This window comes from Drosophila albomicans, chromosome 2L (genome assembly GCF_009650485.2).
Source record: "Drosophila albomicans strain 15112-1751.03 chromosome 2L, ASM965048v2, whole genome shotgun sequence".
NCBI lineage: Eukaryota > Metazoa > Arthropoda > Insecta > Diptera > Drosophilidae > Drosophila > Drosophila albomicans.
In genome coordinates, this window is record NC_047628.2 from 27,802,192 (window position 1) to 27,816,526 (window position 14,335).

Here is a 14,335-nt window from a genome sequence, read left to right on the forward strand (position 1 = left end):
TATAAAGTATAAAATATTACAAATGTTTATTAAAGCATTTTATATTAGCGCGCATTTTAAATATAAAGAAACGAAGGTTGCTTGTGGAAAATGTAAAAAAGACAGTTTGGCCACACTCTAGTTGAAACAGCTGATATTGAGTAAACGACGCTGCGGCAAATTTACAGCAGCAAATTACAAATTGTGAAGGCGCAATTAGTGCAAACATTTGTCAAGTTAATTAAACTGTGTAAATTGCAGCAAGTAAATGGATACCTCTCGCGAACGCCGTAAAATGGTTCAGATGAAAAAGCAGCTAAAGCTGCTGCCAATTAATTTGAGAAAAAAAGCTATACGTGAAGCGCGCAATTTAGCGGGCATTCAACAACAAAAAGTGCAACGAAAATTGAAAAAGCGAAACAAACAAAACGATTTCGAGCGCGCTGAACACAATGCAATGTTGGCGGCAACCGATCAAGAGCTGCAGCAGATTTTGGCGGACTACGAAGAGTTGGCAGACGTGCCTTTCGACTGCACACCGGCAGAGCTGCTAGGAATGGTAAGAGTGAATGAGAGGAGCGAGAGTGAGAGGGCATCTATTCGATTTTATAGAAGTCCAATTAGCATATACAGCTGTTTTTTTGATAGTGTTCTCGAAAGAGCGAGATAAAGAGCAAGTTTGTATTGGATTTCATAGAAAGCCCATCAGCATGCGCGACCGTTCCTTGCGACTGCAAGCCGGCAGAGCTCTGGAAAGAGAGCGAACTTGTATTAGAGTTGTATGAAAGTCCAATTAGCACTACTTGTCATTTTCGTCACTGAAGATCACCGAAGTTTGGTGACCTACTCCAGCTAGAAGCTGCTAATTGTTTTGTATTGTTATGCCAGCTGATAAATTGTTACCGTTATCTGCACATTCGCACATTCTTATGTAGATTTCATAATTACAGATTGCCACAGCAGAGGGCCGTGCCACAACAACAATTTACGTGCAACGCGACGGACTCAGCACGCTAAAAATTGTGGTAAGTAAATTGATTTCAATTGTAAGTTGGTCGCTCTTCAATTAAATATGTTTACAATTGTTGTGCGTATCAATCAAATCGATTAAGGTTGGGTGAAATTTCCGCAGCAAGTGTAAACAATTGTTCAAAGAATTATTTGGAATCGTCGCTAGTGACGTCAGAAGTCCAAAGTGGAGCAATGCAAATTAGAAGTCATCGAAGTTCTAATTGGCGTGAACTAAATAGAATTTATCGATAAGTTGTGTCTTGCAATGCGACTGGAATTATCATCCTGGTCTCTCATTTCCAAGAGCGCTTTCCCATAATTGCAAATTAGAAGAAATGTTTTAATTGGTATAAATTAAAAAAGATTTATCGATAAGTGAAATCGCTGACTACCTTGCAAGGCAACTGGAAATGCTATCATCCTGTTCTTCTCGCTCTCTCTCTCATTTCCTGTTCGCTCTCTTTGCAGCTACATCAGCGCTCTCCCACAATTGCCCAATTGAAATCAGCAATCGCCTCAATTGCGCTCGCTCAGCACAAACGAAGGCAGCGTAACGAACGTCATCGTGCATTAGCCGAAGACGTTGCCGGTCAGCACGAAGACGCCACGAGCGATCAACAACAACAGGTTGCGATGGTTGCTAATGCTGGTGCTGGCGCTGGAAATGAAGCCATCAAGCTGCCGCGCTCCAGTTGTGAGTTAGTTAACTCGGCGCAGCGCAACGGTCACGAACATCGCGCGCTTGTCTCTTGGCGTTTTCTATGGCGCTGCTTTGCACTGTTCAACGTGGACACCAATCAGCCGATCGATGACAACGCGGCCAACGGACGCGCAACTCTAACGGCGCTTGGCATTGAAAACGGCTCCAAACTAAAGTTTGTGCATCGCGTCAAGTATTTCGGTCGCAAGCGGCAAACCTGAAAGACCAAATTCCGCCAAAATAAAGAAAAAAAAAGTAAAGATCATGCGAGAAACGTTAATATTCAGCCTAATGCTGCTCTATGCATTCGTGCAACCTTTGGCGGCAGCAGCATTTGAGGATGGCAACAACAACAATGTGAAGATCAACAAACATAGTTTGGAGCTAACACAGACAATCAACATACAACGCCAGGAGTTGATGCAGCGACAATGTGATCTCATGGAGGCCAATAGACAATCCATCGAGGATCTCACGGAACTGCAAATGGATCACATGATCGTCGACAAGGAACACAAGCTGCTCTATTGCTATGTGCCCAAGGTACGTTCAACTGCTTCCACAATCAGAATCTAAATTCCCGCTTGGTCAACATAAAAACATTTTAATACCCTGCTTTAATTCTGAATTTAAGGAAAATAGGGTTGATGGGTTTTGGGACAAATTTGTCTGTCTGTCCGTCCGTCTATATAAATGCTTGTATCTAAGAGATTATATGAGATATGTGGTTTAAATTTGATATAAAGCTAGCTATGTTGAATGGGAAACAGAAGTTTATCTTGAATTAAGGTTGTCATTTCCATTAGGATCACAAATTACAAAATATGACTCTTAGTAATTCCAATAAAAAACTATGTTTCTTTTTTAAAGGATAATAAATAAATGATCTGAGAAATATTAATAGTTGTACTATCAGAAACTAAACTTTGAATTGATTCGAAGTCAGTTATCAAATCTGAATGGAACAGGGTATCTTCTAGTCCCACACGTTCATCTAAAATGTTTTAGTTTTTGTTTTTTTTTTTCGACTTTTTTGAGGTCTACCGAAATAATTTTTTTTTGGAATTCATTTTGCTGTCGTTCTGTTTCGCCATGTGTTGAATTACTTCCCTTTTCTCGTCTGTTCTGACCCTTTTGTCAAATGTCTCTCAATCTAAAAAAGCAAAAGCAAAAAACTCGTTTATTTTGCTTGTTTTAATTTTTTGCTTTTTGCTTTACGTTTTCTCTTTTATTGCCCGCTGACATCCGATGCTACAATGCCTCCTGTTTCTCACTCTTTCACTTGCCACATGTGGCATCTTATTAATTCAAACAATTTGTGTTTGCCGCCGCTCTCGAGTCTAGACGAGTTTGACGAGTCTACTAACCCATTGTAGCTGCTGATTCCCAATCTTAAGCTCGCACTCAAAGCTTTATCAATAGCCGCCAGACTATCATTGATTTTACTGCTCCACTGTGATTACCCCACATCGTAAGACAGACAGCTGCGTAGCCTCTCGCTCAGTAATCGATGTTATATATGCCACAATTATAAATTATACTCGTGTAGCCATAATTGCAGATATTGCATTTTAATACCCCAACTTATTGATTTTAAACGGGGATATGCCGGAGAAATTGTTGAGTGAAACTTTCATTAATAACAAGAATATTTTTTCAATTAATAGTGAGAGTTCAACAAGTTTTTTATTAGCTAGTCTACTGTGGAGTATTTGCCATTAATATGCTATCGGTAAAATGCAATTTTTAATATTCATATAACTCGTTTATTTTTATGACCAATTTTCTATGGAAATCACTGTGAATTTATTAGTTAGTCTACCATGAAGTATTTTCAATTAATATGTTAAAGCTGAAATGCAAATTGAAATATTTAAAAATCCGTGATTTGCAACTATATATTATTAATTTCTATTTTATGATCAATTTCCTATGGAAATTACCAATGCAATTTCAATTATATAAAGCAATATATATATAATTTGCCACTATCTATTATTAATTTATATCTTTTTTTTACCAATTTCCTATGGAAATCACCGATGATTTCCTATGGAAATTTCCGCTAGGTTTACAAACTTTTTTAAATACTTAAAATTGCGTTGAGAATTGTATTTAAAAATACCATTAATAATATTCCGAAGTATAATTTAATTGTAATGATTAATAGGGCTTCAATACAGTCAGGACAGTTATAGATAATTTATTAAGTAAGTTATATAATACTAATTTAAACTTGCTAAATACCAAACAAAAAAAATGTATTTATGATATTCCCTTTTTATCATTATTATAAGTTATGATGATAATGATTTATAATAATATACATATAAATCGTAACATACTTTACAATAGACTTTATATTATGATAAATCATCGTAATATATTTTACAGTACAATATATTTTATAGGGAAATTGCCTAGTCGAACCTCAAGTTCTAGTAGCAAATTTCTTAAATGCAAACTGCGTTTCAGTCGAGCGTCTATTAATTGTAGTCTATTATTTTGCCATGTAGCTCTCGCTCAGTAATTTAATGCCAAGCAAATCGCACAGATTCCATGTCATGCTATTGTCTATATATGAATGGCTGTCTCTATTTTTTTCTATTCACTCGGCTGCAGTGTCGGTTTCAGTTTTGAAATTGATAAACGAATCAGCGAATAATCGAAATGACTGGCTGGATTTGATTTGTTATCGGCTTGACCTCATGACGCTCAATTGGAGGCACAATTATCAAAGCGCACAACGCGTCGTCTTCTATTAATTAAAATTCGCTAAATTGATAAGAATAGCCGCGACCTTAGATTGGCTAATTCAATTGAAAGGAAATTAACCGAAACCTGGAATTCTCCCAATATAATATAAAAACTGAATGCTAGTTGCCCAATCCATTGCTATCAATAAAAGAAAAAGAAAAGAAAAAAGAAACAACTATATTTTGATTAGATTAGCGATTCGAAATTCGAATCGACAGCCAAAACGTGCGACGTGTGGCTTAAAAATAGCTTCGTGTTTCATGTGTGAAGCTCATTGCACTTTGAACCATCGCGCAACATAATGTTGGCTCCAAACAAACCATCGAATCACCTTTTTTTTTGTTGTTGTGGCTCACATTGCGGCTGTCTATGCTCTGAGTAATAATGCCTCCAATAACATGACGTAGTTCGGCTGTGGCGCCATCCCACGGCACTTACAACAAGCTGATTAACACTGCGTATACTTGATACGAGTGCCTCAAATTAATCCATTTATTTCAGTTCTTTTTATGTTCGCTGAATAAACGTGAATTATACACATGGGAATTGCCATTAATCAAACAAAAATATAGGCTAAAAATAATGGAAATTATTTTGTGCTAAACATAAAAGTTTACCAACATAATTCATAGAATTTGGGCAGAAATACGTTTATAGGAAATCACTTTTAAAAAAGCCCAAAATAAATTCTTATTTACAAAGTTTTAAAATCAAAAAAAAGTACATACATTTGAATATTTTTAAATGTAATTACAAATATTTTATGGCATTTCATTTTTACTGTAGTAAAAGTTTTTTTTGCTTATAAAATATTTTTTTTTAGAAAAGTTTAATTTAAACATAAGTCTTAAGAAAGTTCGCATGTTGGTTCGTTTCTTGTGAAATCTTTTGGAAGAGTAAATAAATTTTATTATTTATAAAAGCAAATGATATAAACCAATTCGAACGTAAAATCTATTTATTATTTCAACGCTTTTCTTAGCATGAAACTAGGGGAATTTTCGTAAATTGTTTTGTTTTTATTTTATTTCGTTATGTATTTACAGAGTAAATTATTTGATTAGTTCCTTAAAAATATATTTTATATAATATATAAATATATTTTACATATTTTTAAAATAATTGTATATATTATTAAAATAGTTTTTATATATATTTTCATTGCATACTTCTTGAAAAATGTGGCACAAAAATTCAATCTTCTGAGTAAATTCTTTGCTTTGTTCTTGAAAAGTATTTTATTTATTTTTTGTACAACAATTTGATACAAAGTTGCAATATTCTGCTGTTAATTATATTATTTATTAATATTCATTATATCATTCATTGATTTCGTTATGTGTATAAAGATTAAATTAGTTGAATAGTTTTTTAAACATATTTTCAAATACTTTTATCATTTCGTTTCTTGTTTATTATATTACATATTTACATATTAGGTTAATAAACAATAAATTTCGTATCTATTATAAAGTGTAACTACATCAAATAATTAGCTAATGATCGTAGGTCGTATTTCACTACATTCAGTTGTCAGTTTTTTGTTGATAAGCAGATGAATTCTATCGGCAGATCGTTAAAAGATAAGGAGGCGTGTCATGTTGTAGCTGAGATACGATCGAGCACGCTTCGCTTATCAGCAATTTACAGTTTACAGAGACGTAGTCTCGACTTCAAGCGGGGAACTCAAACTGTGTCTGTGTGTGAAGTGAATTGTTGTTAATCACATGCGAAACTCACATTTGTTTCTCTCGAAGTCGTAAACGCGTGCCTATTTTCCCCTCTTTTAGTTGCCCCCTCTTTGTATACATGGTTGAGTTTTTATTTGACCATCGCGTGGTGATGCTTAACGTGGCCTTTAATGGTCGAAGGAAAATGTTTAAATTTTGCTTTATGATCGCATGCGCTTACGTATTGCAAATACATTTTCTTAACTATGCGCTTTGCATACGAAAAATGCTGAACCTGAACTTTGCCACAGGCACAGTGGAGCAAGACCTATTTTATTAGATGACGTAATTAACGCGTTCAACTTTAAGTTTCAAAATTTTTAATAAGTTGCTTAGTTAAGCTCTTCAATATCCAAAATTAACGGATATCATTTTTATTATTGTAATTTTTTCTTTATTCAAACAATAAGATTTTTCCTTTGGGTTTCAGTCTACAAAATTGGAATATTTATTAAATTTGAAAAGAAATGATGAAATGTTAAGCCGAGTCTAAAATCTTTGAAATATTTATTAAATTTTGAATAGAAATAATGAAATGTTATGCTAAAAAACTTTGAAATATTTATGATGAAATCCTACGTTAAGTCTAAAAACATAGAAGATCACTTATATACCATATGAAAATTTGAGCACATCATTTAAACTACTACAGATTTAGCAAATCCTCAGTAGCATAGCTAATCTGCACATTTTGTAAAAGTATTTTCTTCAGCTTGTTACCTTCACTTTCACATAAATAAAGCACCCTTCAAAAAATAAGTAGCAGGGTCTTCAAAGTTGAGACAAGAATGTTTCGCCTGTTTTTTGTTTTACAATTGACAGTTGAAAGATGTTTGCAAATTTCACTTTCAACTTTGACAAGTTGACAAGCAGTCTCAACAATAACCACTGTGCACACTGTGCGCTCGCAGTTTTTCCTGTTTTTGTGTACGAAAAATTAAAGTGTTTGTTTTTGTAATTTGAAATGTTTTTGTTGCGTTTAATTACACTCGACATTGTCGGTCAGCCAGGCTGTCTGCTCGAAATGAAATGTTTAGATGTTGAGTTGAGTTTAGTTAAGTTGATTTGTTGTTTTATTATTATAAACATTGTTTGCCCGCTAAGTGGCTCAACCCACAGCCAAAAGCACAGTGTAACTAGAAAAATCCATGCATATTTTCCATTGCCAGCAATTAAGCAACAACAATTGTTTATATTTAGTTTTATCTTTGCGAATATTACAATTTATATCAAATGCTTAAGTGAAAAGTCGCTTATTGCCAGAAACATTTTCATTTACAGTTTTCTTAACTCATCTATTATTTTCGGTTTCTTAATGAAGGTCATTTAATTTTTAAGCTCCCGCTTTATATGGATTATAACATTTGATATTATCGTTAGTTTACTTTCTATATTTCTATATCATGTTCCTTTTCTTAATGAAAGTAAATTTATTTTAAGCTACCGCTTTAAATGGATTATAACTTGTGATATTATCGTTAGTTTACTTTCTATATATCATTATCTCAAGGGGTTCAAGTTCCATTTAAAGCTATTTTGTAATCATATATCTACATAATATACATTTTTGCTACGTCATCGTGTCTCAAAAAGCGTCGCGCATGGCAAAGCGGATACTTTGTGAATGAGAATGTTGCTAAGGGAAGCTATAAAATATAGAACGTACTGTGGAATGTACTCATTAATTTAATACTTTAAGTTTCAATGTTTTTTTGTTAACTATAATATTATCTTCAATACTGAAAATTCATAAGTTCTTTTAAACTGAGTAGTCAATAATTTTTTTCCCCCTTATTTTTATCTTATTTTATTTCCCTTATTAAATCCGAAAATAATTTATTTTTATAAATAATTGGTTGAGCTTTAATTGCCATACAAAAGAAAGAATTTCTTAATTTGTATTTTGTTTTGTTTTTTTCATTTTTATTTATTTCTTTATCACATTGCATTAGTTCCACTGTTGTGAAGCTCCACAAACGTATGCAAATGTCGATAAAAAAACGAATGGAGTGACAACAAAATTTAATTCAATCCTCAGCTGTTGCTTGTTGAATGTTTTTGCAATTGATAAATATTTATCGCAGTTCCGCTGGGCTTAACCACTGTGCTGTCATACCACCAATGGATTCCACACACACCTGTTCCACAAGTGTGGATCCTATCACACTTATCATCCACATGTCGATAATAACTCGTTGATATGTTGCGTCAAATGGAATCCCAGGAAGTTCGCTCCTTATCTGTAATTGTTAAATAGCATTCGTTTGAAGAGTCCATGAGTGGTACTCATGAATACCCGAAACTTGTGAATCATTAGTCAAAAAGAAACATGTGTACATTTTGTGGCCTCAATCGCGCATTATTGTTTATTTTGTTGAACAAAAAAAAAAACGAAACTAAACAAATTTCGAAACTCATTCCTTTTTCTATATTTTTGTAGGTTGCCTGCACGAATTGGAAGCGAGTTCTCATGCTGCTCACAGGCAAATGGCAGAACGGAACTGATCCACTGCAAATACCCGGCTCCTTGGCCCATTCGGTGGGCATGTTCACCAAGTTCTACGATCTGAGCGACGAGGAGCGAACGCAGGTGCTCAGCGAGGATTACACACGATTCATTCTGGTGCGACATCCCTTCGAGCGTTTGCTCTCAGCGTATCGCAACAAGTTGGAAGGCGGTTCACCGAGTGCTCGTTACTTTCAGTCGCGAGTGGGACGACAGATTGTGCGAGAGTTGCGTTCAGGAGCGAGTAACGAATCGCTGGAGCAAGGCAACGATGTTCAGTTTGGTGAATTCGTGGAGTATTTGCTGCGACCCGAATTGAGTCGTGTCAATCAAACCGATTACAACGAGCACTGGGAAGTAATCGCTAAACTCTGCAATCCGTGCGTCATGAAGTACAACGTTGTGGGTGAGTCAAAAAGATTGAAATCAAACCCATTTCATAGAGACCACCTGCTAATCTTGAAATATATTTAATACAGGCAAATATGACACACTTCTCGATGACTCGGCGCTGGCTTTGTATCTGTCGGGCACCAAGAATCTGACATTCCCCACGGGCCACAAACCGTCGAGCACCAAAGCGAATCTTCGCAACTATTTCGATCCGCTGCCCATTGGCGCCATTCGGCGTCTCTATGAGATTTATGAGGAGGACTTTCGGCTCTTTGACTACGGCATGGAAGATGTTCTTGGCTTTGAATTTGGCTAACCATCATTCTGAATCCATTTCAAAGTGGTCTCTCTCTCTATTTTTGCTCATTCCACTGTGACCATGACGCTTTTCCACACTGGGAGAACTTTGTGATTTTAGTCGTAATTTAAACCTTACTTAATTACATTACATTTTCGTTAGTTCATAATTCAGCAACAGGCGAATATTAGTTTGTAATTTCATCATTCTACTTTAATGTGTTGACTTTAGAGGCTTGCAAACTTTTACTCTCTTCAAAGTTGTTATTGTTTTGCATATTGCAGCCAAGTTAAATATTATTATGTTATTAAGCTATTAGCAAAATAAAGAAAATGCAATTATTTATTACAAGCTAATTAAATTAAACATTTTATATTTAAAACTTAAAATTGCGAATGATTCTTGTGTTTTATATAGGTAAATATAATTATTTCACTTATTGAATTGTTCAGCTATCATACTTGTTAAATCAGTTGTAAAAGCTCTGAACTATAGCCGAGTCTTTTATTATATCTCAGTATTTAATTAGTGGTTGAAAAGTCTGTTTAAATTATTCACTGGAATTTCTAACAAATCTGTGCAGTTAACTTAAATTAAGTTTTTATTGATAAAGAATGAATTTACATTTTTCTTATATGGGAAATGTTAAACTTTACAAATTTGAGACTATCATAAAAGTATTTTTAGCTAATTTAGAACAGTTCCTCTATTCAATTTATATTTATAAATAGCTCAAAGTAGCCCACTGTGCATTCCGCCTTCCTTGTTTGGATGCATTTCGTATAAAAGCTTTTTCTTGGCATCAATGAACTTTTGTTATCAGTGGCGTAAACGTAAATGACGTGATAAAAGGTATCTGTGATAGGTGAATTACACGAGCACGAGAACAAAGATTACGTATTCGCTGCCCTTTTAATTTCGCAAGAGCTTTCACATTTGCAATAGTCAAAGGCAAAGAGCAAAGGGGTTCCATTGTTACAACGACTTTTGAATACACTTTGATTCAAATTTTAATTTTGATTTTAAATTGACCACAACAGAATGAAAGAAATATAAACAAATGTTGACTAATTCTAAAAGTAAAATTGTCGATAAGCGAAAGGAAACCGATTATTTGGACATTATAAATTTTATAGCTTCGATTTTACCCACATAATATATGTCAATTCATTCTTAGTACTTTGTACGAGGAGTTTCCTAGCAACACTAGAGCACCTAGAGAACTTATACTTGAGTTTTTACGATCTGTTTATAGCCATAGTGAACACACGCCTTGTTTCACACTATGTGTGATTAGATAGCATTGAAAGACAATCGATAGAACTTATCAGCTAATTGTTTTCTTGATAACGACACAAGACACAATGGCAAAGTGACAAGCTGCAGCACATAGCTGATATGCCTATGAAAAGTGTAGTGTAGTGTGCAAAAAGCTCTGCGGCGCCAGTGTTGTTTATCACCAATACATAGACACAACGACGACGACACACAGACAGTTGGTCCACTGAATAAATGAATTTAAATACGCAATATTTTGTCAATAACAAAGTTCAACCACGGAACGCATTCGTTGTCGGCCATCAGCATCAGAAACGACAAAAAAATAAAATGCCCGTGGCAATAATTTTGGCAGTCACACGTTCAACATTTGTATCTGCTTCGATAAACAACAAACAATAATACTTGGACACTCCGTCAAGCCCCCCACACACAATAATATTTCAAGGTCATCCCTCAATTAATATACTAAATACCTTTTGTATGCGTATGTATGATCATAAATATACTAAATGCATTGGTATGCGTATGACCAATAATATCTCAACTACAATGTTTGTTTGTATGTGTCTTCTGTTTTTTTTTTTGGCTTGCGTTATCCAATGACTGTTTTGCACTTTTTATTCAACATTAACTTACAGTTAAACATTGACAAGACATTCGAAACTAATATTTAGTGGGTGTGTGTGTGTGTATTTTTGTGTGTTGGGTGCGGGTCTTTTGTCTTTGTTTAAACAAAAACAATACATTGGCTGTATCATATTCCCGTTCTCATTCTCGTTCTGGTTTTCAGTCCTTTTGCATTTCCGCCTTTCACCTCTCTCTCTCTCTCTTTCGGTCACTCTCTAGTCATTGTAGCTGTAACGCTGCTTTACGGTGCGGTATTTTTTCAGCGAATACAACGCTTCCACCTCCTTGGCGAGGTAACGTCCTTGGGCCAGGAGAGCCACGATCTTTTTAGGATCGCGCTCATCCTTGTTGTTTATGAACGCATCATGGATTTGTTTGCGAAACTTTTGCGGCCCATTCAGGCCGGGGTAATCACGGCCCAGGTACTGTAACTGCAATGGAATTTCACGTAACATAAGTTCCAGTTTTCCAGTTGCCCCCTTCCAATTGGGTGCAGTTGCACGTGGTGTGCAGTACACTCATTTTATTTTATTGTTACTTACGTGCTTGTAAAGAGTAATAACTTTGGAGCGCAGCTCTGACATCCCCAGTAATAAAACGTATTTGTTTAACAGTTAAATGCAAAAATATGACTAAAACGTTGCGAATTTGTTGTCTTTCGGTTGCACTTCAGATTAGAGGTGTGTGACCGTAAGCAAAATTTGCAAGATATACCAAATCTGAAAAATACTAGAGAGGAATGATTCGCAAGTGACCGTAGGTCAGTTTGTTATGAAATTACAAAAAGCAGTTAGTGAAGTTTCAATTATTATTATAGAGCAAATATCTTGTAGAATATCACTTACAAGCTAAATGGAATTAACAATATTAATATCTTAAATTGCGTTAGCGCTAAAGTGATGAAACCCAAAAATATTTGTATACTATATTCTCTCAAATGACGGTCACACAGTACTGCGCATAAGTTGGCAGCACTGCACAATGTTCGTGACAGCCGGCCGCAATTTATCCAGTTTTCTAGTGCGGTAAGTGCGCATGCAATTTAGCCATTATTAACTGCTAATCTCAATAACAATTTCCAATTATAATTTACTAGAAATCGCGGTATTGCAACAAACTGCGTAAGAATGGCAAGCGAGGTGGAGAAGGCGCAAAGCGCCGCAGCCTCTGAAGACACTATTTTTGGCAAGATTCTACGCAAGGAAATTCCATGCAAATTTATCTACGAAGACGAGAAGGTAAGTGAGGAGTGCAAAGTGCGACAGATAGTTTAATCTATAAAGTTGTCATGTGGATTAAAGCATGAGGATTTTATTGCTATAAAAATGTAATTGTATTTTATTAATTCTTAAATGCATTTTATATTTGTTGTACAGTGTGTGGCATTCAATGATGTAGCGCCTCAGGCTCCCACACATTTTCTGGTCATACCACGCAAGCCAATTGCACAGCTTTCACTAGCCGAAGACGGCGATGCCGAGTTGCTGGGACATTTGATGCTCGTGGGACGCAAGGTGGCCAAGGATCTGGGACTCGAGAAAGGCTATCGTGTGGTCATTAACAATGGACAACATGGAGCACAGTCCGTCTACCATTTGCATTTGCACTTTTTGGGTGGTCGCCAAATGCAATGGCCACCTGGCTAAAAACATACGATTGCTTAACTAACATTTAACAAAAAAGAGGAATTGTTAACAACAAAAAAAGTAATAAAAAAGAGTTTTAAAAACTAGAAAACATTGTAAAAATATACATATGAAAATCATTGTAAAACTCAGCATCGTTTTCCCGTTGTTGGAAAATTGAGCTTAAATTCGATGGCATTGCTGAGAAACTTTCGCAGTTTGCCCGCATTGCGAGATTTGTGCTCAAAACTCTTCGAGTCCAGGCAATTGACAAGGATCTCATCCGCGCCCAGCTGACTGGCTATTTTGCCAGATCCTCGCAAGCAGCGGGTGGTCAACAAATCCAGTTTGGTGCCCACCACGAGGATGGGCACGTGTCGCCGCTTGAGGATGGGACGCATTCGATTGTGGCGATGCCTGCAAATCTGACGCAACGGCTGATACAGCCAATCGTGCAGGTTGTCATGGGTGCTCATGCGCAATAGATCGTATACAAGGATTATGCCATCAATGTGGCGATAGAGACGATTGCGATGCTCCCGAGGCATGCGCAGCGTGCTCTTTAAATCATAGAATTCAACAAAATGTGGCACTAAATCGACGCCGCCACGTCGTGGAAATTGTTCGATTCCTGTTGGGCTCGACGTTGAGGAGGAGGATGTCCACTCGGGCGTTGGGGGCAGCCACACATAGCGTGGATGCTCGTGAAGACGCACTTGAACATTCCACCAACAATCGCCAACGCGTCGGGTCGCTGGTGTCGGTGTATCTTCGCTTTTGGCCAGCAAATCTGTTAGTCGCGACTTTCCAACACCTGCAGAGTTGTAATATAATACTTAATTTAATTAACCGAAATTTCCAAGTTCAACTTTCGCTGTTACCTGCATCGCCGAGCACTAAAATTCGAGCAGTGAGTACGTGTTTAATTGTTTGCTGCTCCATCGTTTTTTTTTATTTTTCGAGTACTGTAAATAAAGGTTCTGCTTGTTGTGCTGCAATTTGTCTTAATGCTTGTTCATAATTCCTCTCTATTTAATTGTTGAATTCATTTGGCGCTTTTTGTCAAATATTTGTTTGTATTTATCGAAAAATTATCTATCGACTTAGATAATGCCAAGGTGCGCATATATCGAAGCCACCTACGCAAGTTTTTGGAACTTGTATTTTTTTCACAAAATATATGGTATATTTTTGAGGGCCACACTGATTGTTTACAGTTATTGCGCGCTTTTAATCGGTTTAGTTTTCGGTTCGAGTCGCGCTTGTGAAATAAAACGAAAAAGCGATAAAAAGTAGTTGTAATAGTTTCAAACAGTTGTTTATTCTTTATAAACGTTCCTCATTTCGTGTCATTTCATTTGTGGGTGTTCATATCAGTGTATTTATATTTTTTTTTATTTTTTTATCATTAAACTACACACAGACGCT

At 35.9% G+C, this 14,335-nt stretch overlaps 5 protein-coding genes across 5 annotated transcripts; 3 read left to right on the forward strand and 2 right to left on the reverse strand.

Moving 5' to 3' along the window:
* The first annotated feature begins 125 nt into the window (after positions 1-125).
* Positions 126-1,916, forward strand: LOC117566240 (uncharacterized). The gene is made up of 3 exons (XM_034245786.2): positions 126-538; positions 930-1,004; positions 1,459-1,916. The coding sequence occupies exons 1-3, from the start codon at positions 248-250 to the stop codon at positions 1,909-1,911; spliced, it is 819 nt and encodes a 272-aa protein (XP_034101677.2). The 5' UTR covers positions 126-247; the 3' UTR covers positions 1,912-1,916.
* Positions 1,916-9,733, forward strand: LOC117566237 (carbohydrate sulfotransferase 11). The gene is made up of 3 exons (XM_034245785.2): positions 1,916-2,233; positions 8,618-9,089; positions 9,163-9,733. Exons 1-3 carry the CDS (start codon positions 1,955-1,957, stop codon positions 9,390-9,392), a joined length of 981 nt encoding a protein of 326 aa, XP_034101676.1. The 5' UTR covers positions 1,916-1,954; the 3' UTR covers positions 9,393-9,733.
* Positions 9,734-11,207: 1,474 nt separating this feature from the next.
* Positions 11,208-11,978, reverse strand: LOC117564696 (electron transfer flavoprotein regulatory factor 1). Its single transcript, XM_034243569.2, has 2 exons — positions 11,825-11,978; positions 11,208-11,713 (listed from the first exon to the last, which is right to left on the reverse strand). The coding sequence occupies exons 1-2, from the start codon at positions 11,864-11,866 to the stop codon at positions 11,498-11,500; spliced, it is 258 nt and encodes an 85-aa protein (XP_034099460.1). The 5' UTR covers positions 11,867-11,978; the 3' UTR covers positions 11,208-11,497.
* A 223-nt stretch (positions 11,979-12,201) lies between these two features.
* LOC117564695 (adenosine 5'-monophosphoramidase HINT1) lies at positions 12,202-13,000 on the forward strand. The gene is made up of 3 exons (XM_034243568.2): positions 12,202-12,307; positions 12,379-12,520; positions 12,659-13,000. The coding sequence occupies exons 1-3, from the start codon at positions 12,264-12,266 to the stop codon at positions 12,926-12,928; spliced, it is 456 nt and encodes a 151-aa protein (XP_034099459.1). The 5' UTR covers positions 12,202-12,263; the 3' UTR covers positions 12,929-13,000.
* Positions 12,990-13,998, reverse strand: LOC117564693 (rab-like protein 3). The gene is made up of 2 exons (XM_034243567.2): positions 13,789-13,998; positions 12,990-13,721 (listed from the first exon to the last, which is right to left on the reverse strand). Exons 1-2 carry the CDS (start codon positions 13,847-13,849, stop codon positions 13,057-13,059), a joined length of 726 nt encoding a protein of 241 aa, XP_034099458.1. The 5' UTR covers positions 13,850-13,998; the 3' UTR covers positions 12,990-13,056.
* Between the last annotated feature and the right edge of the window lie 337 nt (positions 13,999-14,335).